The sequence below is a fragment of the Falco peregrinus genome, chromosome 1, assembly GCF_023634155.1.
Source record: "Falco peregrinus isolate bFalPer1 chromosome 1, bFalPer1.pri, whole genome shotgun sequence".
In the NCBI taxonomy this organism is placed as follows: domain Eukaryota; kingdom Metazoa; phylum Chordata; class Aves; order Falconiformes; family Falconidae; genus Falco; species Falco peregrinus.
Window position 1 is genome coordinate 92,052,955 of NC_073721.1, and position 26,805 is coordinate 92,079,759.

Below are 26,805 nucleotides of genomic sequence, written 5' to 3' on the forward strand. Positions count from 1 at the left end.
ATATACACTAGTCAGAAAACTGGTATGAGAGTGTTCCTGTGGAGCACTGGATACAAACCAGACTACAGATACTATTTAAAATTATTAATGATCTCTACCAAATAGGTTCTATTAAAAAGGAAAAACAAAAAAACCAAAACAAAACAAGTGATTCACGGGGCAGCTCCTGACTTCTTAAGTAACAGCAGCTTGACAGAAGGCAAAGAAAGCATTTGCAAGCATTTGCTCATTAACTTAGCAAAGAAACATAAAACTAAGTAAAAGAAAACTAGAATTACTTGCTAAAATTGTACTTCAATAGGCAACTTTGCTTTCTCCATTTGGTTTAATTCTAAAATTCTTTCTTCCTGATCTCTCTTGCACTGGGGAGCCCAGCACCGGACACAGTCCTCTAGGTGTGGCCTCACCACCGCTGAGTAGAGGGGAAGGATCTCCTCCCTCAACCTTCTGGTAACACTCCTAATGCAGCCCAGGATGCCACCGGTCCTTTTTGCTGCAAAGGCACACTGCTGGCTCATGTTCAGCCTGGCCCCCAACACATTAATGGGATTATGCCACCCCAGGTGCAGGACTTAGCACTTCTTGTTGAACTTCTTCAACTTCAGCCCATTTCTCCAGCCTGTCAAGGTCCCACTGGATGGCACCTTCCCAGGGATCAAAGTGAAGCTGACAGGCTTATAGTTCCCTGGTTCCTCCTTCCTGACCTTCCTGAGAACAACAGCGATATTTGCTTTCCTCCATCCTCGGGCATCTCTCCCAGTTGTCATGATTGCTCAAAGATCACTGAGAGTCATACAAACATAGAATAGTTTGGGTTGGAAGGGACCTTTAAAGGTCATCTACTAGTCCAACCCCCCTGCAATGAGCAGGGACATCTTCAACTAGATCAGGTTGCTTAGAGCCCTGTCCAACCTGAAAGTGAACGTTTCCAGGGATGGGGCACCTACCACCTCCACCTCTCTGGGCAACCTGTTCCAGTGTTTCACCACCCTCATCTTAAAAAAAAAAATAAATAAAAGAAATTCTTCCCTACATCTAGTCTAAATCTACCTTCTTTTAGTTTACAACCATTACTCCTTGTCCTGTCACTACAGGCCCTGCTAAAAAGTTTGCCCCCATCTTTCTTATAAGCCTTAATTACAGAAAGGCTGCAATAAGGTGTCCCCAGACCCTTCTCCTCTCCAGGCTGAACACCACCAGTTCTCAACCTTTCCTCACAGCAGAGGTGTTCCATTCCTCTGACCATTTTTGTGGCCCTCCTCTGGACCTGCTCCAACAGGTCCATGTCTTTCTGTGCTGAAGGCTTAGAATGCAGTACTGCAGGTGGGGTCCCACGAGTGGAGTAGAGAGGGAGAACCACCTCCCTCGACCTGCTGGCCACACTTCTTTTGATGCAGCCCAGGATACAGTTGGTCTTCTGGGCTGTGAGCGCACATTGCTGGCTCATGTGCAGCTTTTCATCCACCAGCACACCCAAGTCCTTCTCCACAGGACTGCTCTCAATCCCTTCATCCCCCAGCCTGTCCTGATACTGGGGATTGCCTTGACCCAGGTGCAGGACCTTGCACTTGGCCTTGTTGAACCTCATGAAGTTCCCATGGGCCCACTCCGCAAGCTTGTCTGGGTCCCTCTGGATGACATGTGAATCACCTCACAATAACATCAGCCAGCTCCCTCAGCACTTGAGGTGCATCCCATCCGGGCCCATGGACTTGTGTACATCCAATTTGCTTAAGTATCCCCTGATCTGATACTCTTCCACCAAGGGTACAGTACATCTTTCTTGCTCCAGCCTTTCTTCCTGGGGTCTGGGACCTGGGATTCCTGAAGGCTGGTCTGGCTAGTGAAGACTGAGGCAAAGAATGTATTTGGTACCTCAGTTCTTTCCATGTTCTGTGTCACCAGGCCCCCCTGCTCCATTCAGCAGCAGGCTCACATTTTCCCCTACTCTTCCTTTTGTCACCTACGTACTTACAGAAGCCCTTTTGGTTGCTTCTGACATCCCCTGCCAAGTTCAGCTTCTGCTGGGCTTTAGCTTTCCTGACCTTATCCCTGGATGACTGGACAACATCTCTGTATTCCTCCCAGTTCACCTGTCCCTGTTTCTACCCTTCCACCTGTCCATGCTTCCTTTTCGTGTTTGAGTTTTGTCAGGAGCTCCTTGCTCATCCACACAGGCCTCCTGGTATTTTTGCCTGACTCCCTGCTCATTGGGATGGACTGCTCTTGAACTTGGAGGAAGCGATCCTTCAGTATTGACCATGTTTTCTTTCTCTGGTCCCTCTTCTCTCCAGAGCCTTATCTTCCAAGCAGATCCATGAAGAGGCCAGTACTGCTCTCCTGAAGTCCAGCATCATGACCTTGCTTTTTGCTTTGCTCCATCCTCTCAGGATCCTGAACTCCACCATCTCATGGACACTGCAGCAGAGGCCATCTTCCACCTTTGCATCCCCAACAAAACCTTCCTTTTCTGTGCAAGGTCCATGAATGTGAGTAGCATCTCTCCTAACTGGCTCTGCTACTGCTTGGGACAAGAAGTTGTCATCAGTGTTTTGTGCAAACCTTCTGGACTGCTTATACCCTGCTGTATTGCCTCTTTAACAAATACCAAGGTGGCTGAAGTCCCCCATGAGGACCAGGGCCTGCAAACGTGAGGCTGTTTCAAGCTGTCTGTAGAAGGCCTCATGAACCCCTTTCTTCCTCCTGATCAGGCAGCCTATAGCAGATACCTGCTACAATGTCACCCATATTGTGTTTTTACAGACAGCTAGCTTGCTGGTGCCCTTCAGAAAAATCTGCAGTCCTCCAGTGGTCCAGAGTCTACAGGCTGAAAACAGTGTTTAAATCAATGCCAAACTGCCATCCTGGACAGTCTTGCAAAACCAATCCTTTTTCCAGCGCTTGAGAAGCAGCTACATAGAGATACTACTTTCACATAGAGCATCACTACCACAGCTGGTTACCATGGCAAAAGCTATGGCCAGCTGATTGGCTCTGCTGATTTCAGACTTATAACTTCGAAGACTTAAAAAGTTAACCAAAATTACCATAAAATTGTCTTTTGGTAAGGCAGTCTTTAACCTGTGGAAAAGAAACAACACTGCTTCAGACCCACAGTGTCCAAAATGTAAATAGTTTGGGCACTGCCACCTTCTTTAAGAGCACTCCCTGTCTTGATTGACATCTTGTTTTGATTTACCAAAACTTCTCTGTAGTAAACTACAAACAGGCACACAGATGCAACTGAAAGGCAAACACAAAGACCACTGCATATTCTTTTCAAAAAGCTTCAAACTTGATTGTATTTTCTTTAGGAATATAATCTCACTGTGAATGTCTGCAAACTATATGGCTCCCTCTTGTGCCTATTATACCACATTTCAGTGTACAAGAAAAAAAAAGTTAACAGTAAGCCATAAATATCAGGGCTCTGTTCACCCTTCAGTAGGCATGCAATGCCCATAAATGTTAATGGAAGTCACATGCATACCTTCCAGGGCAAGAAAAAACCCTGCAGCAAAGAAAAGTTCTCTTTGGAACAAACTACAAAAACATCTTGCGAACTACAAGTCTGCTGCGATGAAAGTACTCTTTTGACCATTTGCTGCATTTTGATAGCAATGCAAAGGCCAAATACATCTTTAAAGTACATCTGTTAAGAACTTTTTAACTATTTTTTAGTTATCAAATTACATATGTTTAGAAAGGTGTCAGTGTGATTTATAGAGCCTGGCTAACATGATGCTCAAGGGTTTATTTTTGTCTACTCAACATCCCACCTGTTTCTGCTTATCAAACCAGACTACAGTTGAGCTTGCAACAGCTGTGAAATTCATAAAACTGCCCATTCTTCCTGTGCGTCCAGCCTAAGCACTTGAAGAAAGAGTTAGAACTGCAGTGTTCAGAGAAAGCCACCCTTATGGAGAAGCTAGGGAAATAAAACAGACCAGCACTTGTCAAACAATGTTTTAAACTGCAAACCTATCATTTCAGTAAGTCTAGCAATCCTATTTGGAAAGAAAGTGAAGCATTTAAAGAAATGATTTGTTAACCCTTTTATTTCCCCAGCCATAGAAACATTTTGCAGACTAAAAACACTGCAAAGGAATTAAAAAATCTTGCCTTTTTCAGTGTCTTCAACTATCAACAACACACCTTTCATTTCAAGATGCTGCAAGTTTTACTTTTGCAGTAGAATTGCTATCAAGAAAGTAAATTTAGTTATAAGATTTTTGTATTACAAACAGTGCATTTATAAATTCAAAAAAGTATTAGTCTGCACACCTGAAGCCATATCAAAACCCCGGTCACACAGGACAGATTTCATTACAGTGCTTATGATAAAGCAGTAGTAGTACTGAATGAAATGATGGTCTACAAAAATCTAACATTCACTTTCATAAAGCTTGCAGAGTATGCTGCCTTCAATAGGAAAGCGGTTTTACTTTGCGTTTTTTCATTTACATGATGAATTCCTCTCTCCCCACCTCTTCTTACCTTTCCCATACGTTCATAAATTACCCTTAGCCCTAGTATTTTGTGGGTCAATTTTGTTCATAAAATGATATGAGTGCATGCAAGATTATGCTAAAATTCATTTCAGCTTGCTCTTATTTTTGACAGCAGAAACACAAATGAAGAAGTTTCAAAACTTTTCCCCAAGTTTTCATTAAAAGTGTTAGTAGTAGGTACCCAGTACATTCACCTGGCACTCCTGGAGCCAGTTGAAATTATGTATCTCCTTAACCTGCCATTTACTGAATACTAGTAACAAAACATTTAGCTGAAATTGTGGTTACATGGCTGTGCTGGAACATGGCACTAAACATTAGAATACACCTAAAATTTACCTAACATTTATTACCACTCATTCTCTAAGAAACAAGTAAATAAAGCAAATGATTCCTACCTGATCTACCTTCACGCTCACGCTCAACATGAAACAACAGCTATATTATACAAGAACATGAAACAAGCCATAAAAGCATTTGTCAGGAGAATGAAAAATCTGGTCTAGATTTCTGCCCACATGTGGCCAGAACCTACATTTCAACAGCTCATACAAACGGCAGTACTAAACACTTTCTTGAGTATACTAATATAAAGCTCAAAGAGAAGACAGTCATTTATTTAAACATTATTTCCACAAAGGTTTCCCATTGCTGCAGATCAAACTGAACTGAATCAGTTTCTACAATATCAGTTTGAGAAGTCTTCCTCCACGAGCTGCCATATCAGCTTCTGTAGAATTGCAAATGTAAACCAGAAAATATAACAGTGCAGAGTATTAAAGGTTTATTACCATGTTAAAGGAACATCACCATCACTGGGATTCTAAAGACTGTCTCTGCTCCTAAAGTCATCTCATGTACATTGTTTTCTTTACTTAAACTGTAGCTTTTCTTACTTGTAACAGTAAATAGCATGGACTTTGATGTGGAATATAAATTATTTTTTCATGAGACATAACTTTGAAGACATTAGCTCAAATACTATACAAATGATCTTTGATTAGCTTTAAGAGACAATAAGAGAAATAGCATGTTATTTGCCATCCTTAAACAATTGTGTACCACATGAAACTTTCATAAGCAAAAAGTGTTTTGTCAACCATTTAAGCTGCTTTTCACGTAAGAGGTATCTCATGCTTCAGCTGATGTTACACCACTGCATTTCATATACATTCTTCAGTTGTGCTTGCATCACTTTGATATCAATCTACATATATTCATCAACAACTGAGAAGTGGTTCTGAAATACTGGACACATGGCAGTCAAAATCCAGAGTTTCAATCCAGAATTCTTTTCTCTGTAAAACTGTATTTCATGGGTTTTTTTAAATTAATGTTGTGACCACATAATACTATTACTGCGGGATTAGTCAATGAAAATGATGGAACTAGTCCCAGTGATAGTTTAGCTATCTGCAAGTTTAGTATCTGCATGTACTGCAAGAACATGAATAGCAGTCGGAAGGGAAGAAGTGGATGAAGTTACACAACATTCTGCTAATAACTAAAACCAGTAGAACTATTTAGGGGTAAAAAAGATATTCTAAAGAACTAAAATTTAGGAGCTGTGTTTGCTCAGGTAGTACACTTTGAGAAACAAAGTGAAAAGCTGGAAGGTCAAGTGTGAACTGGCAGCCTAGAAGAGCACATGACAAGAAAAGACAGTTGGCTAAACTATTGTATGAATTGTGACACCTGGAAGGAAGAATTCTGTTCCTTCTTGATATTAAAGCCTTTGTTCATATCCTACTCCTTGTCTCAAAATGAAGTGCATCTTATTTGGGTTTCACCCATTATTTTTAAAGACTTTGGTTTTCAAAATGCATTCCTCCACTCCTTATACTTGGTCAATTGATGCTGTGTTTGAAACATATGAGGCTTTTCAAACACCAAAGAGCTAAGCAAAGTAATTTAACTTTTGTTGACTTAAACCAGTTAATAGAAAAGCTCTGGAACTCTGAAAGCATTAAAGGAGAACATTGCTTTATGGCTTCTGACCTCTCCTATGGCCAAAAAAATGGTATCTACATCACACAATTGTGGAAATTCAGTACAGAGTCATATGCTTTTCACACAGATGGTGCCATAAAAAGCTCTGGATGTTTGGACATTGAGCGCTACCTTAACAACAACACATTACCATTCACTTACAACATCAATTATGTCTAGACATCAGTCAGAGTAACAGTTCTATCTTACAAACTCCATTTTAATCATTACTTCAGAACATGATGAAAAGTTCGCCCATCTCAAGCCTCCCCATATTCAAATTCTCACCAGATGGGCTTATCTTTGTACTTGAAAGCAATCAAAATAATTATGTTAAATAGAGAACAACAGTTAATCCAGGGTCATTGGAAATACAACATATGCGGTGGTTTTATTCTATGTCAATTAACAATTATAGTTTTACTTTGTTTACTGCAAACTACACATTTTTTCGAAGAGTCATAGAGGCATAGGTTGTAGATTTCTGCAGGTCACCTAGCTTAACTTCCCACTGGCAAACTTCTGATGTCTCGCTACCAGTAGCAAATTGAAAGCAGTAACTGGATAATCCCTTACCTTCTTTTCCTCAGAATAAACACATCCAGCTCCCTCAGTCTGTCCTTGTACAGATAAAGGGCTGAAGCAAATGACATCTTAATAGCCCTCCTCTGCTCTCATTCCAGTTTGTCAACATGTCTCTTGTACTGGTGGGCCCAAAATTGTAAGGTATTCCAGATGAAGCCTCATCCAGTGCCAAACAAAAGGCAGTAATCACTCCTCTCAATCAATTACATTCTTACATATTCATAAGCCTACTGAACTGCAAAATTTTAACAGCAGTTCAAAAAACAGCAGGAAACTGCTTTAACGATTTAAACACCTAAGAGCAATACACTTGGTCTATTATTTTGCATCATTGTTTTCACACTTCCCTTAATAATAGGGAGAACTACATATACTATATGCTACATTTAAGATGCTTACCTGAATAACTTTGTAGAAATAGGCATACTGTCGAGCTGTATTTTTATATTGGCTAAAAACATCATGTATGGCCTGAGTTGACTGAAGATACTGCACTTCATCTTCTTCAAAATAGAGAGGAGTGTCATATTCACTTGGGAGCGTCTGGATGTAGGGCAGCCAGAAAGAGTTGGGGTTGGCTCGCTCACAAAGAAGATGGAATGCCAATGTTATATTGCCCATGGCTTGAAGAATTCGATCTTGAGAATACAGGGATCCTGAATTAACCCAGAAAGGTGAGGCACTGAATTAATTGTCCATGGAAAATGTCAACTAGATTTACTTCAAATGAACATGATGTGGTAACATTAAGAATTTTCAATAACAACAACCACAAAAAAGCTTTTCAGGTTTCTAAAGTATTTAGCTGCCCACATTGTATTATGCTGCAAGTTATTTCACACAGTAAACACCTCGTGTACCATTGCATGACAGAAGACATGAAGAAACTAGAACAATACTCTCAGTACCTCAGAACATTTCATCTCTAAGTGTTATACAAGCTACATGATACGTGTTCCAAATAAGACACACACTTCTGGAAGAAAGTGCACTCAGTCAGAAACAAAGAGGAAAATTAAATTCTTTCCACTGACACTTCAAGCTTCTAGGCATTCCAAACCTGATGGTTGGCATGATAAGCAAGCCCTGTAATAAAGATCAGCTAAAAAAAGAAAGTCTCCTATTGAATAATCCCATGCATATCAACTTCTTGCTTAAGAACTTCCTTAAGCTCTTACCTAATACTGAATTTTTAGCTGACTCAACTGTCATTAACAGTTTTCTAGGAACCCATAGAAACAACTCTTCAGCCTACAGAAAAGAAAAAATGCATAGAGGGTCAGTTAGCATTTATATAATATGCCAAGTGTTTGAAATGTTCGAATCTGCATTACACAGAGCTTAAAACAAAGACACTCAGATTACAAAATAATAGTGCTTGACTTTGGAACTGCTAACATGTAAATTGCACGCACAGTCTCAAAGCTACCAGATACATTATACTGTTATTAATTACATGATCAAATATTTTCTCTCAGTAGAGGTTTTTTCACATTGCCCATTCATAATTTAGAAGAACTGTTCAGGATTTTTATCAATCAGTAATACTAGACCTAATAACTGTGTGCTATTGACGCCCTAGAATTAATATAGTATATATTAATATATTCTTTCCAACAATACCCGATTGTTCTTCAAAGCTGTTTCCCATCTGTAAAATGGGAATGGAAAGAGGCAATCTTAAATACTTACCTTTTAACAGTTAGCTAACTGTGTGTGTATATAATCATTACCTGATGATCAAAACAGTATTCTTTACAATTATCAGGTAATATTTGGGGGTTTCTTAAGGGTTTCTTAGATTTTCACTGGAAAGTAAGTATTGCAAATACCTCTTTCTGAGGCAGAAAGACCAATACTTTAAAAGAAGGAACATGAAAGAGGAGAATAGACTAAGTAGTTAGAAAACATGGACGAGAGGGATACATCAATGGGATAGAGCACTCCGGCGATGAAGTAGAGAGTACAGGCAAAAGAGGGGGCAAGAAAACCTGATTAAAAATTCACAGTACTATCCAATAGTCTTTATCAATAATTTTATTTCTCGAGTATGCATTGTTGAGAGCACTTCAGAAAAGCAGTTTCACAAGCAGTCAAAAGGGGGAAGGGAAGGTGGTGTACATTTCAGAGCTCTGCAGCTACATTCCAAACACGATTTTCTAATCTAAGTCAAATGTTCACATGCTCACCTTTATCTCTCTTGTTGCTTTCAAACCAAACCCCTCTTCTTCAAAGTTAGCTATTTCAAAACCCTCTGTGGATGCTCCGTTTTCAGTTGCCCATTTTATCAAATCAGGGAAATAGTCATCTCTTTTTCCATCAAAGACAACAGACAAACCTATATACACAATTTATTAAAAAACATGCAGAAATAAGAGGATCTAGATAGACAAAGAAGTTCAATATAAAAGCACGTGTAAAAAGCTATCTGTATCCCACAGCAGTTCTACTTTGAAGTAGCTAAATCAGAACTGGTCTCTGTTAAGTGTTACTCAATAGTATACAAATGTCAAACTCAATTTTCATGAACTTAAATATTCTGCCAAATTGGCTTACCAGTCATCCTAAAAACACAACCCCCTAAACTGAGCTGTGATGAAATATGAAGCTCCCCTCCTCTTTCCCTTTTAAAAAAGCTGAGTGAAAATATTTCCCAGCTTAATATTAATGATAAATGCAACCAACACAACACGTTAATGCAGTCATGAGGAGGAATTTGAGAGGCAAGCTGCAATTTCATTAATTCAGTACTGGAAATGACGATAAGCAGATCTCAAGTTCCTTCTCTCACATACAAGGCATTTACCTTTCCCTGTAGCGTACGGATCTACTAAAACAGCTAAGGACTGATTATCTTCCTGACATCACAGAGCTTGTCCAAATTTTTACACATTGCTTCTCCAACAGACATGTGGTCCACTGGTGAAATCACAAGCCTCATTCATTTCCTCAGCCTTTTTCCCCTTTACCATCATCTGATTTAAACCTATGCATTATAGTTCCTGGCTATGCTCAGCCAGCTCCTTCTGTACCTCTTTGCCTCTTGCATTCTCTAGGGCCAGATTATGTCAAAAGTGTCCAAATGCCCCTGAAATGCTCAGGCCATTTTATGGGTGACAAAACGTCATCAGTAAATTGCTTACATCCAAAGATATGTTGGTTAAGCACAGGGGATAAATGCATCTTTAGATTAAAAGGATTTTAGGAAAGTAGCATTAGTGTATTTGAAATATTGCCCCATCTCCAATTCATGCATTTCAAGACCCAGAACCAAACAAATCTGCAGTTAACATAAAAGCGTAAGTATCATCTAAAACTATATTCTTTGATGATACAGTATAAAAAAAAATATTGATAAAACATTTTTTTGAACACAATGAGAATGTGGTGCACAGTGCTTTGAATTTTTTTTTTTTAGAAGCTAGTGTTTCTGCTTTATTTCAAAGTCCCTTCAGTATGCTATTTTCTGTGGAATATATTCAGAGCTAAGGCCTCACAAATCTAGTAGAGCTAGTTGCATAGCTTCTGCAGAACTTGATAGGTGTTTATACTGTCCAGGACTTTGCTCTTTTGGTTTCCAACATTTACTACTGCAAAAGGCTACTGGAAGCTTTTAACATCCAGCTTGTATTTGGAACCACTCTGTAAGCATCTCTGAAATTCTACCTTTGTTCCTCACATATGATGTAGTCCAGTATTTCCCACATTTCTCCAAATTAAAGAGAAGAGCAGCCCCTTTAAATTACAAGCACTAATGGGGAACAATTTATTTCTATACTGCACAAAATATAGCTATACTTATGAAAATCTATATTGAAAAACTAGTTTTATTTAAGATTTTGCTAATGAGTCAAGGAAAAATTTTACAGTAATACTACTCAGCTTTCAAATTAAGAGTTTTCTATAATCAAGATCATATTAGTTCACATTCTGCAACCCAGTGTTTTATTCAAGAAGTACGATGCTTTAGGCAGTATATATTCATTTGTATGTCTCAGAGTTCCCAACAGCAATTTATACTTCCTTTGCTAATAGTTTAAAGCCTTTATTAAGCTAGAAATCTCTGTAGTATAAATTACTATGTTGCGTTAAAAAATAGTTTTGAGACATCATACTATTGATACTCACTATGTTTGTAAAAATGTTATATTAAAAGACATGTGTATGTCAACAGTGCTGTGGTTAGCAGGCTTTGCATCTTTCAAGGAAAAAAAAGCCACACTCCATTAACATAATGCTGTTATACTAATTCTACCACCTCCACCAGCAGCCACGTTCCCCATGGATGGTTCGATCTTTCTGGTACAGAAGAAAGATACAGTGAACAGGCCAACCCCAATGCCAACTCTGTTCTTGTTAACATGAATTATGTTTTACCATAACACATGTATCACATCATAAAAACCTAGACATGTACCATAAATTTATAGAAGTCACGGGACAGCAAAACAATGAACCAAGTTCATCTCTCTACAGCTACAGGATGCAGTCACTCCACCTAACAGTAACGTTTATTCTTCCATATGCTCTCTGCCAATAACCAATGTTCAGAGGTTTTAAAGTCCTTTCGCGAAAGAAGTTTTTTACACATTAGTCAAAATATATTAAAAACTGGTGCGAAAAGGACATTTCAAGCCTCTAAGTACTTGTTTCATCAAGCAAGTACATGAACCACTCAAGCTCCATTTTAAATGCAGTCTGGCTTTTTTTCCATCACTGTGTAAATATCAGAGAAGAAAGAATTGTTTCAGGACTTTTTCAGGTATGTCCAGCCCAAATCTATTAATTTCAAGGTTAAAAAGTTATTTCTCAGCCATTAAAATACACTAGTTATAAAAGAGGCTAATTTTAATAAAATTACTTGAAAAGCATTTTTTAGAGCATACCTCCGAATAAAACCAAAGCTAATATGAAAATAAAGTATCACAGTGAGGTTTGCAGAACATATCGCGAGAAAACTGTTCTAGCCTAAAGAATAAGTGTACCTTAAAGTCAGCATGATTGGCAATAAAACTCCATATTAACTGTGGTACCATAAGCATTTCTTTATTTTAGTTGTGTGCTTGATTTATAGCAGATAGATTTATTAGATGATGCAGTTATTTTGTGCATTTAGATATTTTTATTTTGTCATAATTTAGCATCATTATGTTGAACTGCTGAAACTGTTTCTATGTCCAGTAAAGTGTTCATGTTAAAATAAAATGGTAAGAAAATTAAATACAAAATGTTCAGATTTATAGAGGCAGAGGGGCATAATATGCTAACAGAAATCAAAAAGACCTATTATTCTCAAAGGACTTTTACTTCTAGACTTCAGACTGTCATCTCATCACAGTCTCAAGCCCCTTTTTCTACTTATCAGACAGAACTATCACAGGAGCATTTATCTGTGATATTCACTCAGAATTCTAAGTACTGAAATGGTTAACGCAAATATTCATGCCCACCAGAACACTGCAGAAACACTTGCAACTGTAAAAAGCAACTGTATGTCACAGAACTAAGATTTTCTGTCACAAAATAACAGAATTGCATATTTATATAATAACAAGAAAAAGAATATTCCTTTTAGATGCCAACAGACAATTCCTTAGGCAAATCAATACCCTGAGATGCCCTTATCAAAAGTCTTTCACATTTACCTTTTTGCTTTTTGCGAATTTTCTCAACAAGCAAACGAATCTGAACATATTCTTCCCATTCCTTACCAGGACCCGGTGTAGGACTACTGCATTCTGAAAATACAAATGCCAAATAATTATTTTTTTTGTTAATAAAGTGTGTATATATATATATTTCAACATAAGAGATAAAGATCATGGTTTCACAGCAACTTTAACTGAATCTTAATACTACTTGTCCTTCAAATACGCTTACATGGTAAACATGACAATCTCCATTGTTACAAACATCCCCTTCTTCGACATGTGATTAACAGAGACTTTTGAAATTTTCACAGTATACCTTACCTCAATTTCTTTTCTTTTCTTTTTTAAAATATTCTTTCAGATGTAAGAAATATCAAATGTTTAAAAAGCTAGGAAGAAGAAAAGGTAAACAACCAGACCATTAAGTACACAGTTTCTCAGATAAAACAAACAAAAAAGACTGTTTTCAATAATCCAATCAAAGTACTGTTTACATTAGCCTGCTTGCCAGCATTCTTGCAGTAACAAAAGCAGATGATAATAGCACAGAGCTTACCTTCAGTAACTGAGAAATTTGCTGGTACATGCATTTGACCTGCCTAGTCAATACTGTTTTCATAGATGCATGCGTACTGGAAGGACAAGCAAAGGAACACTTAGCCAAGCTTTAGCTTTAGATCATATCCACAGTGTCTCTGACAAAATTCTAAATGCCAGCGTGTGGATTTCTTGATCTAAGCTGCATAAATCCAAGTGGACAGCTGAAGATTACCTTGCTCAACTGATCTGAAAAATCTTTGCATTGAATAAAATATGGAAGCCTGACAAAAAGAACAGATGATACTTGTCTTTGCTTAGAAAATTAGATCTATGTTTTATATTTGGTAGCAAAGCAGAGGCCAATTGTAGCATAAGCATCAAACTGCTCTGCCAACTCCTTGTCTCCTTTTCATGAGCAATGCTAAAGAAAAATTACATATTTTTTAAGGCAACATTTAGATGTGTCCAGGATATGAGAAATGGACTTTCGTTTCAACAAGCAGTGTAATTCAGCACAGTTACTAATGACAGTAGACAGAGCGAACAGCATTTTAGCATCGTCATATGAAATTATGCTCTGCTTTTCATATTTACTAGAAATAACAGAGGAGCTCCAAGTTCCTCAACTACTGAAACAATCTTTGGTCTACAAACAATGACTAAGCACTACAAAAAGTTTCCAAACAGCAAAAAAAATATTATTTAAGCAATAAAAATATCAGTACAGTTGAACTCAGTTGTATTGCTGCTTTCCACAGTTAGTTTCTCTACTCTGATATCAGTTCAAAGTACTGTTCAAATGATAAAACAGAAACAGTGCAATTCTTACGGTTTACAAGAAAAATATTTTTGACAAAGCTTCAATGTCCAGTTATCTAGAGCAGTGTCCTTTTAATCTAATCTCACCCAATATTTATGCTTGTGTTGAGATGTAAAGCCAAACACTGCCAGAAATATGGCAGGTCCAATACATACACAAATAATTATGCCAATAATGGCATATAGTAACAGAGCTAGATACTCTAAGATACATACTATACTATCTTAAGGAGGCTGAAATAGCAAGCTTGGCCAGTTACAGGAAGTGAACAGTTTCAATAACGTAATGTTTTTGAGTGGTCTGCACACCATCCCTTTTCCCAGAGAGGCACAAAAATGAAACTTACTTTGCAATAACTCACTAATTAGATTCAACATTTCCTTTGGAGACACCGTTGCTGCGGCTCCTGTACCTGACTTCTGAGTTTTTACTCTGCTTTTCTTCCCCATCTTCCAACTAAAACAGATGAAGCAGCACACTGTCACCAATCACTAAGAAACAAAATACAGTACTGATGAATGGACAAGACCACCTCTGATCGGTCACTGAAAAAAATAAAAAAGGATGAGGAGTTGTCTCTGGCATATATACCCGTGAAAGTGTTATTTGCATGGCCTGAATGTCAGGCAACCATACAGTGCAATCTGAAGCAATATTTCATGTAGTTGCATATTAATTACCTCAGAGCAATTAGAAACTAGAAATCTTAGAGAGAAAATAAATAAATCATTCAGCTCATAGTTGTGACCATGCCGAAGTAGTAATCCAAAATGAATAGAAAATTAAGTATTCAGTTTCAAGATAAAATCAAAATAATGTATGTATATCTTTGCAGCAGCTCCTTCAGGTTCAAGACAACCAGTTAAGAAAAACTCTTCAGTTAGCACAAATAAATGGAACATCATCCTTGGCTGCTTTTTCCAATATTCAAAGTCCCTTGTTCTCATGGAGGACTTAAATCATACATCATCTACTGGAAGGGCAGTGTAGCAGGGTGTGAAATATTCAGGGAATTTCTCGCATGCACTGGAAGCAATTTTTGATGCTGGCACTGAACAGGCTTGTAGGGGAGGAGCTGCACAGGATCTGGTACTCACGAATAAGGAAGAGCTGCTTATGCAAATGATGGCCAACAGCAGCCTGGCATGCAGTAATCAGGAAATGGTAGTGTAAGATCTTGAGGAAAGAAAGGAAGTAAAGTAGTACGCTAAAGACTCTGGACTCACAAAAGTAGAGTTGGTGCTTGCTCAGGGAACAGTAAGTAGAACACCCTGGGAAGCTACAAAGGATTCCATGTCAGCCCACCATCTTCCTGAGCTCTCTTCCCTGAGCACAAAAACAAGCCTTCCTCACCTACAAGAAAATCAGCAGGCACAGCAGAAGGCCAGCTAATTGTACACGGGACTCCTCACTGGCTGAGCTCAAATGAAACAGAAACATATAAAGTGGAAGTGGGGACAGGCAACCAGAGCAGAACACAGATGCACCCGTCTGGGCAAGCAGAGACCGAATTAATGGGGGCAAAGCTTGTCTGGTGTTGATATTGAAGAGGGATGTCAAAGGCAAGAAGAAACACTTCCACAGGTACACCATGCGCAGAAGATAGATTGGGGAAAGAGTAATTCAGCTATTAAATCAGGAAGAAATCTCATAATGAAAGGTACAGAAAAAGTTGAGGTGCCCAACACCTTGAGCAGGTCTTTACCAGTAAAGTCTATCAGGCTTCCCAAGTTTCTGCATCTAGCAGCAAAGCTTGGGGGAAAGAAGCTATCAAGTTAAAATGCTGTTTAGGTAAGATGGACCTACACTAGTACATAGGACCAGATGGGAAACATCCAAGGTATAAGAAAGCTAGCTGACATCACTGCAAGGCTGCTGGCTATCATCTTTGAAAAGTCATGGTGATTGTCTATGACAGGAAACAGATAACTTACAAACAAACAAAAAAAAACCCAATAGAAAAGCAAGGTGGGGACAGGAGAGGATAAAGGATGCAGGAAATTAGATAGTAGTCTCACCTCATGTGCTGTACAAAATGTAGAGTGAGACCTAAATGGAAGCTACTTCCAGGCACAATGGACATCAATATGACTGGGATCAGACAACAGACTTATAAAGGCAAACCGTGTACAACCAACTTGACTGCCTTCTGAAGAAACAGCTCTGTGGACCAGGGAAAAATCGGCGGTTGGCAATTTGATTTAAGCAAGGCTTTTAATGCTGTCTTCCTGGGTGTCAAACTGAATAGGAAGACAACAAAGTGGACAAAAAAATGCCTTGGACTACGAGGTTCAAAGAGTTGTGGTCAACAGTTGTAAATCTAACTGTCAACTGTTAGACAGGGTATTCCTCAGTGGCTAATACTGGGCAACATCTTCAACAGATTTGGATTCTAGGACAGAAAGCATCTGCAGCAAACTTACAGATGACATAAAATGGGGAAAGTAGTCAACATGTTGGAGGGCAAGGCCACCATTCAGAGGGACCTCAACAAACTGGAGGAAGTAGCCAACAGGAACTTTATAAACAAAGACAAATGTAAAGTTTTCTGCATTTGGGAAGGAAAAAACTCTATACAGTGTTACAGCTGCTGACTGGACAGGCAGCAGCTTTGCAAAAAAGGACTTGGAGACTCTAGCAGACAGCAATTTGCAGTGCACCCTTAAAGCAATGAAAACTAACTGTAGTTTGAGCTGTATAAACAAGAGCACAAACAGCAGGTCAAGGCTAGTAATTATTCCCTTTTGCTTGGCACTGGTGAGGCCTCATTTAAAGTACTGTACAGTTTTGGGCCATACAGCACAGGAGATACATCTGTGAAGGACATTAAAATAGCAAAAGGGCTGACACATGAGATGAAAGACATGATGAGGGAGCTGGGTTTGTTCTGTTTGAAGAAAAAAAAAAAAGAGCCCATACTGCCTTCAACTATGTAATGGGGAGTTACACGAAGGGTGGAGGCAGATTTTCTCAGGCAAGCACAGCAAAAGGTCAACAGGCAACAGTCACATGATGCCACAAAGGATATCCCAAACAAGTACAAAAAACTGGCCATAAGGATGACCGAATACTAGAACTGGACAGAGATTTAACAGCATCTCCAAGGAACCTTGGAGAATTAAAGTTTGACTTGGCAAGGCCACAAGCAACCCGATTTACCTTTGAAGATAAAGCAGAAAATTGAGCCTCTCAATCTCCAGAGGTCCCTTTCCATCTACATTTTTCTATGATTCTACGTGTTGCTGCAGCTGATGTTTTCATCTCTACACAGGCAGTCTATGCAGTCTATATGGTATATAATATCTTCCTGTACAGTACAGAAGATTCTATGTTCAGTTACTTTGCAGTGAGAGGAGTGTCAGACACAATTCAGGTAACTTTGGCCATCTGAAAGATATTAACTGCCTGAGTCATCAAGATCACCTCAGTCATAGCAGCTTTATCACACACTGCACAGTAAAATCCATAAAAGTGCTAAAAATCACTGTATAGAAGTAGTACTTTGGATTCCAGGTGTTCTGAGCTCCCTGTATATATAAAAGGGACCCTTTTACCCTCAGTCAGTGCAGCTAGCTTACCCAAAATGAAATGTTTCCTCTCATACTCTACCAAATGCTCTTTGGCAGCTGGTATTAATACTAGAATGTACTGACCAGCAGCTGAAAAGCTGCTTCTTCACACCAACCAAGGCTGAAACAATTGCAGTCTATATGTTAAGTAACTATATGGCAGATCATTTAAATACAAATGCTATTCATGACAAAAATTCTAGTGGGAAAGGTAGATAATCTGTCTGCTTTCATTTTCTATTAAGATTAGAGTGAACAAGAAACTGCCAAGCCCAAAGCTTATTTTAAATAGTAACTCTGAATGATTAGAAAGCAAGTTAAGGTTAATATTGTTAACTTACTAACTCAAAATTAAAGGAGCTTAAAATGGATGGAAAAGACAACACTTCCTAATAAAAGGGAAAAAATATAAGGCAAAACTATAAGATGTTTTCAAAAAGAAAGGCAAACCAACCTAACTCATCTTCCAACATTAAACACAGCGCAAGGAAGACTGAATACATGGAGACTGAAGTCCTGGGGCACCCACCCCCCCCTCGATTTTATCTCTCTCTAGCAGATATCAGAGGCTCAAACAACCCATCTGCACTGCTTGATGTTAATCAATCCCCGTTGAGTTGCATAACTGACTTTCCCAATACAGTTTCTACAATGAAAAGCCCTTGTACAGTATGGTAACGACAGATCCCGCCGATTCAAAGTGGGAATCACACTGGCTGGTCACATCCCTTTAAGTTTGTAAACAAACCCCAGACATTGTCTTGAAGGACAGTGCTCTACCACAAGCAATTACATTTGATACGAGAATTTACAACATTTTTCAGCTCATATGAAGCTGAGAATAATGCTCATTATGAGATCCATGTTGAATTTATAATAGTACAAATTTGAAATAGGATTAACACTATATTATGGCAAGTTGGCTATTTATGTAAGACAAAGAAGAACAATACCAACAAAAAAAGAACTTAGAAAAGTGTACTTTCAGGGTCTTCCCATTATACTCTTTCCTCCCCACCCCCCGCAATGTTCTCATACTTGTAAAAAAGATAAATAGAGTTCTTGGTACACAAGGCTAACTTCACAAAGACTTTATTTGCACATCACCTATTCACTTGAGTGTTCCCTTCTCCCATATGCCACCCTGTTACATTTATTTTAGACCTTGCTGCTCTTAAAAGAAATCAAATCAGATGGGTCTGTAATGGATCCAACAGCAGGTTTGGGGACAGTCCAAAATCTTCATGGCAAGAATAATGCAGTTCTGTGTTGAGTCATACAAATGGTTTTCTACGCTCCCTCTAAGCACAATCCCCCGCATCAGAAAATTAAAGCACTCACACAGTATATTCCATGTTACAATGACATGTTATGATGACATATAGTTTATATCAATCAAGATGCTCATAAATATTAAGATAAGTTGAACAACTGAAATTCTTTTGAAGGATCTTCGTTCCTCATTTATAAAAGCAAAGTATGTTTGCCAACCAATAAATTGAGGAAAAGTAGTCTTAAGTGTTCTGTATATACAACTACCAAAATACTGCAGGCTTTTTTCTTTTTTTAAGTTGTATTTACGGGAAGAATCTGCTTGGAATACAAACATCCATTGGTAGATTTTATGAGAAGAAAAAAACCTAGATAACTGTGCACTTATGTGTGTGGAGGCATGGAAAGTGCCACCATGCAATCAGAACAATAATACACCAATACATAAAGCTGTAGGAACATGGTACATGGTCAGCACTAAATATTGAATTTTTCCCCATATGAAACGTGTTTAGTAGCAAGAACCTACTTTTGCAGTGAAAGCATTGCCAAGACTTACATCTAAAGGTAAAGCTGATTTTGGAGTATGCGAAGTTCAGCTTCCCAAATATGACAAAAAGAAAAAAATTGAACAACACTTAGTATCTGCTTTACAATCACAGGTGAATATTGTTTTAGAGACCAAAAAAAATAAATATCTCTAGCTGAAATCTGCGCTACACAAGTAAGAAATTCAAGGCTAGTACAAGATATGTCTCAGCTCCTGCTGCTCAGGTAACATGCAGCGAACATAGGAAAAAACAAGTTCAGTGAACACAGCTCATGAGATTGATGGCACCCCAATCAGAAATGCATTTTTTCAGTTGGATGCTACCAGTACGTGAACATGAAATAAGCTCTATAAGTATCTTCGCTCTCTCCTTTGATGCATGTATCTTGTTTAAACTATTGCTTCTTAGTCATCAGAATTTCTATAGAGAAAATATGCTGCATGCATGATTAAATCAGCAAGTCACTCTCACACAAAAAAGCAAAACCAGCAGACTGATATCTTGAGCTATCTTGTTATGGAAGTATTTCCTTTTAAGGAATCATCTATCTTGATCAAAACTGTACTTTTTTATCTAATTCCCAATCAGAAAAATAGGTTCCTACATCCTACATTACTTATCTCCATTCACTGCTCAGTTACATAGAACAAATATAACTACTTAAGATCTAATGCATCTGGCAGCTGTATTGTTTAGTAAAAGCCATAATTTGAAAGGAATTGCTGCTATACATAGCTGTCTGGAAAATGTATTCCAAATACCAACCCAGCAGAGCTGTGCAGCATTAAAAACTAACCATATATTATATTTTATATAATATATAATTCAAAAATAGAATATGAAAACTTTTTCAAAATTTCTGAAAACATGCAGCATAATCCAATTTCACATTTGGCAAAAACCAGCTCTGCCATATTTAACCAGCAAATGATGAGTTATAATGATAACATGAGACTAAATGTGGAGAAAATAAGCATGGTTCCTTTGTAAGATTAGATTTTGTAATTAAAATTACATTAATAAAATTACAGTTCATGAAAGAGACTTTACAGTCAGATTTCAATTCTATAGAAATTCCTGGAATTCCAAAGAAAGATTCTGACCTTCACAAAAACCAGTATTTTAAAATGTGAAATAAGATTTCAGATATAAGGCATCTTTTTTTTTGCAAGCAACTAAAACTATTGTTAAGTATGAGCCCATTTCTCAACGCAGCAATGAAAAAAGACTGTTTGCCATACATGCATGACAACAGAAGCAGCAATATAAAATATAGCTGCATAACATACAGACAAAACCAAATAAAAAATCCTTGAAGACTGAGATGAACTGCAGACTTCATAAATATCTGAAGCAGCAGCAATATACATTTCAGTGGAAAAGTGGTTAGGGCGTTTTTTCCTTCCCCCCCCCAAGTTTGCTTTTCTGGTTGTCTTCTCATGAATATTTTTTAAGTACTATGCTAGGTTTCCTTTCAAATGAATATTGTTGAAAGTTCCTAAAAGCATCTTGCAAAGAGAGAGCATGCTGACAGCAATGATGAATAAGCTTGGTAACATACAACACAGCCACATTTCCAAATATAGTGTAATCAGCTGGCTTGGCAAAAAGACTCATGCCAAAACTGGCAGCGAGGGGTGTAAATGATCCGTCTTCCTCCTTCTAATACTGCTATCAAAGAGCAGTTGTGTTGTATCAGACTTTGAAATCGTTCCTACATCACACAAAAATAACGCTTTAATGAGCTGTAAAATAGAAATATGCCTCCTCTTGAATTACAGCTTTAAAAAGTGAGTGTGTTCACCTAACAGCTTTAGAAGGTAACCATGAAAATAGCATGTGTTTGGGTTTTTGTTGGTTGGTTTGGGGTTTTTTTTGGTTTTGGCTTTTTTGGGGGGGTCAGGGGGAGAGTGGGGTGGTGGTTTTTAGGTTTGTTTTGCAGTTTTTTGGGGGTTGTGTTTTTGGGTTGGGTTTTTTGTTGTTGTGAGGTATTTTGGTGGGTTTGGGGTGGGTTTGTCATTTGGTTTTGGGTTTTTTTTGTTTTGGTTTGGTTTTTTTTGAAAAAGACATGGCTGCTTAAACATTTTAAGAAAGTTGATACTTACGGTATTAGTGAACTTGGACTACATTTCCTTATGGAAGCAATGACAAGGATGATAAAATATAGATCTTCCTAAACAATACTTCAGAAAAAAAAATAATATCCATTTAATCATTAACAACCCTGCCAGCTTTTCACATATACATAGACCACCAATAAGTTCATTGCAACACTACATAGAGCTGCAGTTAAGTTTGACAGAAAAAAAAAATCCATCATAAGGCACTATAAAGATATCTACCCCTCATTCACCAGTTAAAAATACAAACTTGCAACCTTTGTTACAGAATTGTGAATGCAATCATTGTACTAAACAAAAAAACAGATCAATTTTCATGTATTAAACAGTGTTAGTTTTAAAAAAATTATCCAACATGATGCCGAATATATTAAGTATGATTTCTTCTGGATATGCACCTCCCTTTCTCATACAGGCCTTTTCCAACAGTCCCAGAATCCCTGCAGTGCTCTCAGTTACCTTCCCAGTCTCTTCCAGGACTCCATGTTGCTTTCAGTTCCACCCCCCCCATGACCTTACTAGCCAGGCAGCAGCATCTTTTGCAAGTTTATATAGTTATTTTGCAGGTATAACTGCACACACAGGACAAACATCAGCACACATGTTGACTAAGAAACAGGCCCAGCAGATAAACTGTTCTCAACACAGCTTTTCTCCTCTTGTAAGTGGACCAACTTATGTCTGAGTTCTCCCACTCTCAAAGCTGATTAAAAACAGCTAGCATGTTGATAGACAAAGCAGGAAGAATCCACCAGCAGACAGAACTAACATGCTCCTATAAGCCTTATTTGTTTAAGCTACTGCTGTTTACTTTGCAGAGTAGTAAACCAGCTACTCAAAAAATCTGCGGAGTTTTTACAGTAACCACCAAGTTAGGAATTCCTACAGGAAGAGTTATCCCTTCAAGTTTAACTTTGCTTCAAGGACTCAGTATATTCCAATGCAATATCTTAACATTGTATCTTCTTTTAATTCAGATCCTTGTCGGTGCTAATTACATTATGTTCTCATTATGTAATAGTTCCCACCCCACGCATCTTCTTGGCATGTACTAGCACAGAAGGTGAGGGGTGCAGATCTAGAATCAGTATTAGAAGGACAGATATGGGTCGACAAGGGCAGACAAGGAGAAGACAAGGGAATTCTCAAGCCATGAGAAGAGCACGGAGAGGTGAGTATAGTAGGTGGCTGTGGGATATGTTCCTTGGCTGCATTGAGAGGGAGGACAGATGAGTAGGATGCACAAAAACCAGGCTTGCAAATTTTTTTCTAGTTTGATTGCCTAGACTAAGTCATTTTCCCCTCTACTTCAGAGAGGGAACTGTATCATCTCTTATATCAACATATGCTAAGCAGCCAGGGTCTTGAGGGACAAGCTTAATGCTTACAGGCAATTGACAGTTGTCCAATCTATATGTAGAGCACAATATTACACTTGATATGACCAGGCTTACAGGGAATGTGATCTTTTGCTTCCACTGATGAAGTTTTTTTCTCCTAAACTTGAATCTTATGACTGTGGGTACAAAGATAAATACACTTTATAGCAAAATAGAAAGTATGAAATCAAGAAGTGTAAGAACAGTGTGGGTGGAGGAAGAGATCTGTGATCTTTAAGAAAAATTCAGCTTATACATTTACAATGAACACTATGTTTGCTTGTGAAAACCACCTACATCATGTCACTTGGAAACCACATAACACTCATCACTCCTAAGGTATTAATCTAGATGTTCCTACTAAATAAATGAGTAATTATTTACTGATTCAATCCCTTTCCCCCCCAACTCTCAATCTCTCACCTTCCCTGTACTCCACCCCTTCTCTTCTTGCTATTAATTCTCCTTTCCCACCCCCGCCCTTTCCTTTTTCTTTCATTTCCTCTACAAACCTACCCCAAAAGCTCCACTAAATACAATGTCATTGCAGTTCACTGTGTGTACCTTCTTTCTCGGGCATGTTTCTGTTCTATTTAAGTTGTAAGCCCTTTTGGAAGTGGGGACCTCCTGTGATTATAGAAGGCTTATAACAAGGAGAACTTTGGTTTTTTTCTCTTTTCTTCCAAACCGGATCTTAAGTATTGCCATAATACTGATGACAATGTTGACAAAAATGACTACAGAAAGCACTAAGGTTAATGATATAAAAGCATATACTGTTTCCACTGAAAATACAATTTGTGTTTCCCAAGAACTCCCTTAGCTGTTATACTATACCCGCACTACTTCCTTCTTTAAGAGCTAGCTTTGATACACTTGCTCCCTGCGACAAGATGCTGTACTGTGAATCAGTCCAATGCACAGTCCCACTAATACAGCACCCTAGGTTCTTCTGCTCTCCCAAAACAACTTGCACCCCTCAAAAGTCAGTTCTTTCCTGCTAGTTAAGAAAACTCTGTAAACTCTCTCCTATACAATATAGGAGTCGTACCATGTTTTCATCTGATCATCAAGTCCAGAATGCCATCTCCAGCAGCAGCTTACGGCTCCAGATACACGTGTTCTGCAGGAAGAGGGCAATCCCAGCACACACATATATTGGTTATACACTGCAGTTCTCTTCCAGTTCCATCTTACGAGATTCTGCTTATGGTTCCTCCCTCCTTTTCTAGTCTCTGCTCCCCAGATTCAAGCCCCTATAAATTCACAGGGATTCTTCCTCGCTCTTCTTAATTAAAAAACACTTACCACATGCCCTAGTATCTTCCCACCTCTAAAAAACAATACTGAGTAGCATCCACCATCTCCTGGATGAACACTGAGAACAGAAGCTGCTCTACTGTTTCTTTTTAAAGCCTACAGTTTTCATCCTCATCGTAGTCTTCTTTCTCTTCTCCCCCCACCCTGTCTTTTACCAGAAGAAAAGTAACAATAACAGCAACCAAGAGCAGGTATTAGAGAGCTACAGGAAAAGCATGACAGAAGGATTTTTCTCCAGTAGGTTCATCCAGCTTCTTGTAGCCCAAGCTGCAATGCAGTAAACTTCCCTTCTTCACGATGTTGTGAAGTTACCCAAATCAGCTTCTCCAAATTTCAGGTTTATTTTCCTTTCAAAGACCTGATTTAGCCACATGACCCATTTGTAATGGGACTTTGCACATTTCCTCTCTCAGATAAAGCAAAGGCAATAAGCTGTCCCTACCACTTAACAGTAACAGTCTTCTTGAGACAATCTCTCTGCAAGCTTCATGTTTTCTGATTCAGGTATCTCCTTTCCACACCTTTTCTGCTCTTTCACAATCAGTTAGCAGATGGACTTTATTCCCTTTAGGAGAGAAAATTACGTTTTACCTCTGTCTCCACTCTATGGGCTATTTGTTTCTCCCAAACATGTATTTTCTTCAAGAAACCTACCAAGCCAGTGGTTGTTAAGCTTCACTGTATTAACTGATTAAGAATAAATTCTTAAACACTGAACAGGTAAAAACAACGAAAGGAATTTAAAAAAAAAAAAAAAGGACCAAACCAGAAAATGCCTCTCAGGTTTTCACTAATGAAAAGAACTTACTGGCAAAAAGAAAAGTCATTAGAAATACATACTTATATTCTCGATGCTTACAAATGAATGCTTTATTTCTCTTCCTACAGGATAGGTTGGAGTAGAGTTACAGTATATGCATTTGCCATTACTTTAGAAGCAGTTAGTGTCAACCAAGTACATCAAAAACCATTGTGAGATAACATTTTTGCTTTTGTACTTATTCAGAAAAATTCAGTTCATGCAAAGCATCTGTTTTTCAAGATCCTGCTTTTACTTAATTCTACAGCTGGGCTGTTTACTAAGGCATAAGGCAGTTGCATGATTGACTTGTGTTTCAATAAACCCAGATGCAAAATACATTTTTGATTGTGAGAACATTTCTTACATATTTTATGCTGGAAGAGCTGTTTGCTATGACTGTGTAATCCCAAAAGCAACCCCCTCAATATATATAAGAAACTTCAAAAAAGTTTAGTCCACAAAAGGAATGAGATTAGTTGTTGTCAAGAGCTATCCTCCCAATGTAGCTCTTGGGACCTTCTACCTCTGTCTCCACTCTATGGGCTATTTGCTTCTCCCAAACATGTATTTTCTTCAAGAAACCTACCAAGCCAGTGGTTGTAAGCTTCACTGTTCCTTGCAATAGGCACAGTATCATATCAAAAGTACAATCACTTAAAATTAACTGATTAAGAATAAATTCGTAATTAAGAAAATTAAGAAAATTTTCCCAAACAGTAAAACCATAAATACAGAAATGTTAATACTGCCCCAAATCTTTACTAGCCAGTATGTCGTAGCTATGCAAGACTTACCATTAAAAGAGTTACTTTGGTTTTAACTTTTATCCTGTACACATACATCAGAAAATAACACACTATACAACACTTAATTTCAAATGTTCACATGCTAAGACATGAACTAGTATGTGTTGCCTTTACCTGTGCTTAAACTGATTTGTAAAGATCCAAAAACTCCTTAAATTTCCAAAATACTCCTGTGATGGCTTAACACAACTCCTTCTACTTCCTGTTGCAATGTGCCAATGCTCAAAATCACTTTAGTGCATCATTTCAGACAGTGATGTCTTGAACCATGCTAGCATGCTCACAGTTTACTTACTTCACAGGATAAACACAGAAAAGTCACTAAAACTACTTTATGTAAACCTTAATATCAACCATGAACTATGCAATCAAGAACTAGGTTTTGCTTACAGACAGTAAGAAAATCAGTCACTGCTGATGACTATGAAGGCATGAGAAAGAGTTAAAATTCAGCACTAAGAGTATAGCACTCATTGCTGTAAAGTGAATAACTAAGAGCAGAAGTTTAGGCCCCATTCAAGACAGCTGACATACTTGGAAATTTTGACAAAGCCTTGCATGCAATTAAAAACTTTTGGATGACAGTACCTAAGCACACATCATTTCAATGGAAATTGCTTTTTTAACCCAAAATGTACATTTCACATTGGTCAGCCCCCACTATCTTAGACACTAAGAATCATAATAATTTTAATCACCAAAAAAAGAGGCAGCACCTCTTCAAAGGGGTGAAAGAACTTCCAACAATAAGTTAACCCATTCCTCCATGTATTACTAGAGGGGAAGAAAAAAAAAGTATGTGGCATCAGATACATATTTTGTATGTAAGTTCTCTAGGATGCACAGAAAAGATTGGATGCCTATTGGATATATATCACTATATACTACTG

The 26,805-nt window shown here is 38.1% G+C and overlaps 1 protein-coding gene across 4 annotated transcripts in view; it reads right to left on the minus strand.

The window, feature by feature from the left end:
* Positions 1-26,805, minus strand: part of SETD3 (SET domain containing 3, actin histidine methyltransferase) — a 63,726-nt gene that overhangs the window by 24,539 nt on the left and 12,382 nt on the right. For 2 of the 4 annotated variants that reach the window (XM_055794103.1, XM_055794088.1), the window contains 5 exons: positions 14,443-14,552; positions 12,731-12,823; positions 9,275-9,423; positions 8,264-8,336; positions 7,485-7,741 (listed from right to left, as the gene is read on the minus strand). In XM_055794103.1, coding sequence (XP_055650078.1) covers positions 7,485-7,741; positions 8,264-8,336; positions 9,275-9,423; positions 12,731-12,823; positions 14,443-14,545 — 675 coding nt within the window. In that variant the 5' untranslated portion in view covers positions 14,546-14,552. Of the gene's footprint in view, positions 1-7,484; positions 7,742-8,263; positions 8,337-9,274; positions 9,424-12,730; positions 12,824-13,292; positions 13,369-14,442; positions 14,588-26,805 lie in introns of those variants that run through there. The other 2 variants (XM_013305299.3, XM_055794096.1) reach the window with 2 other exon arrangements.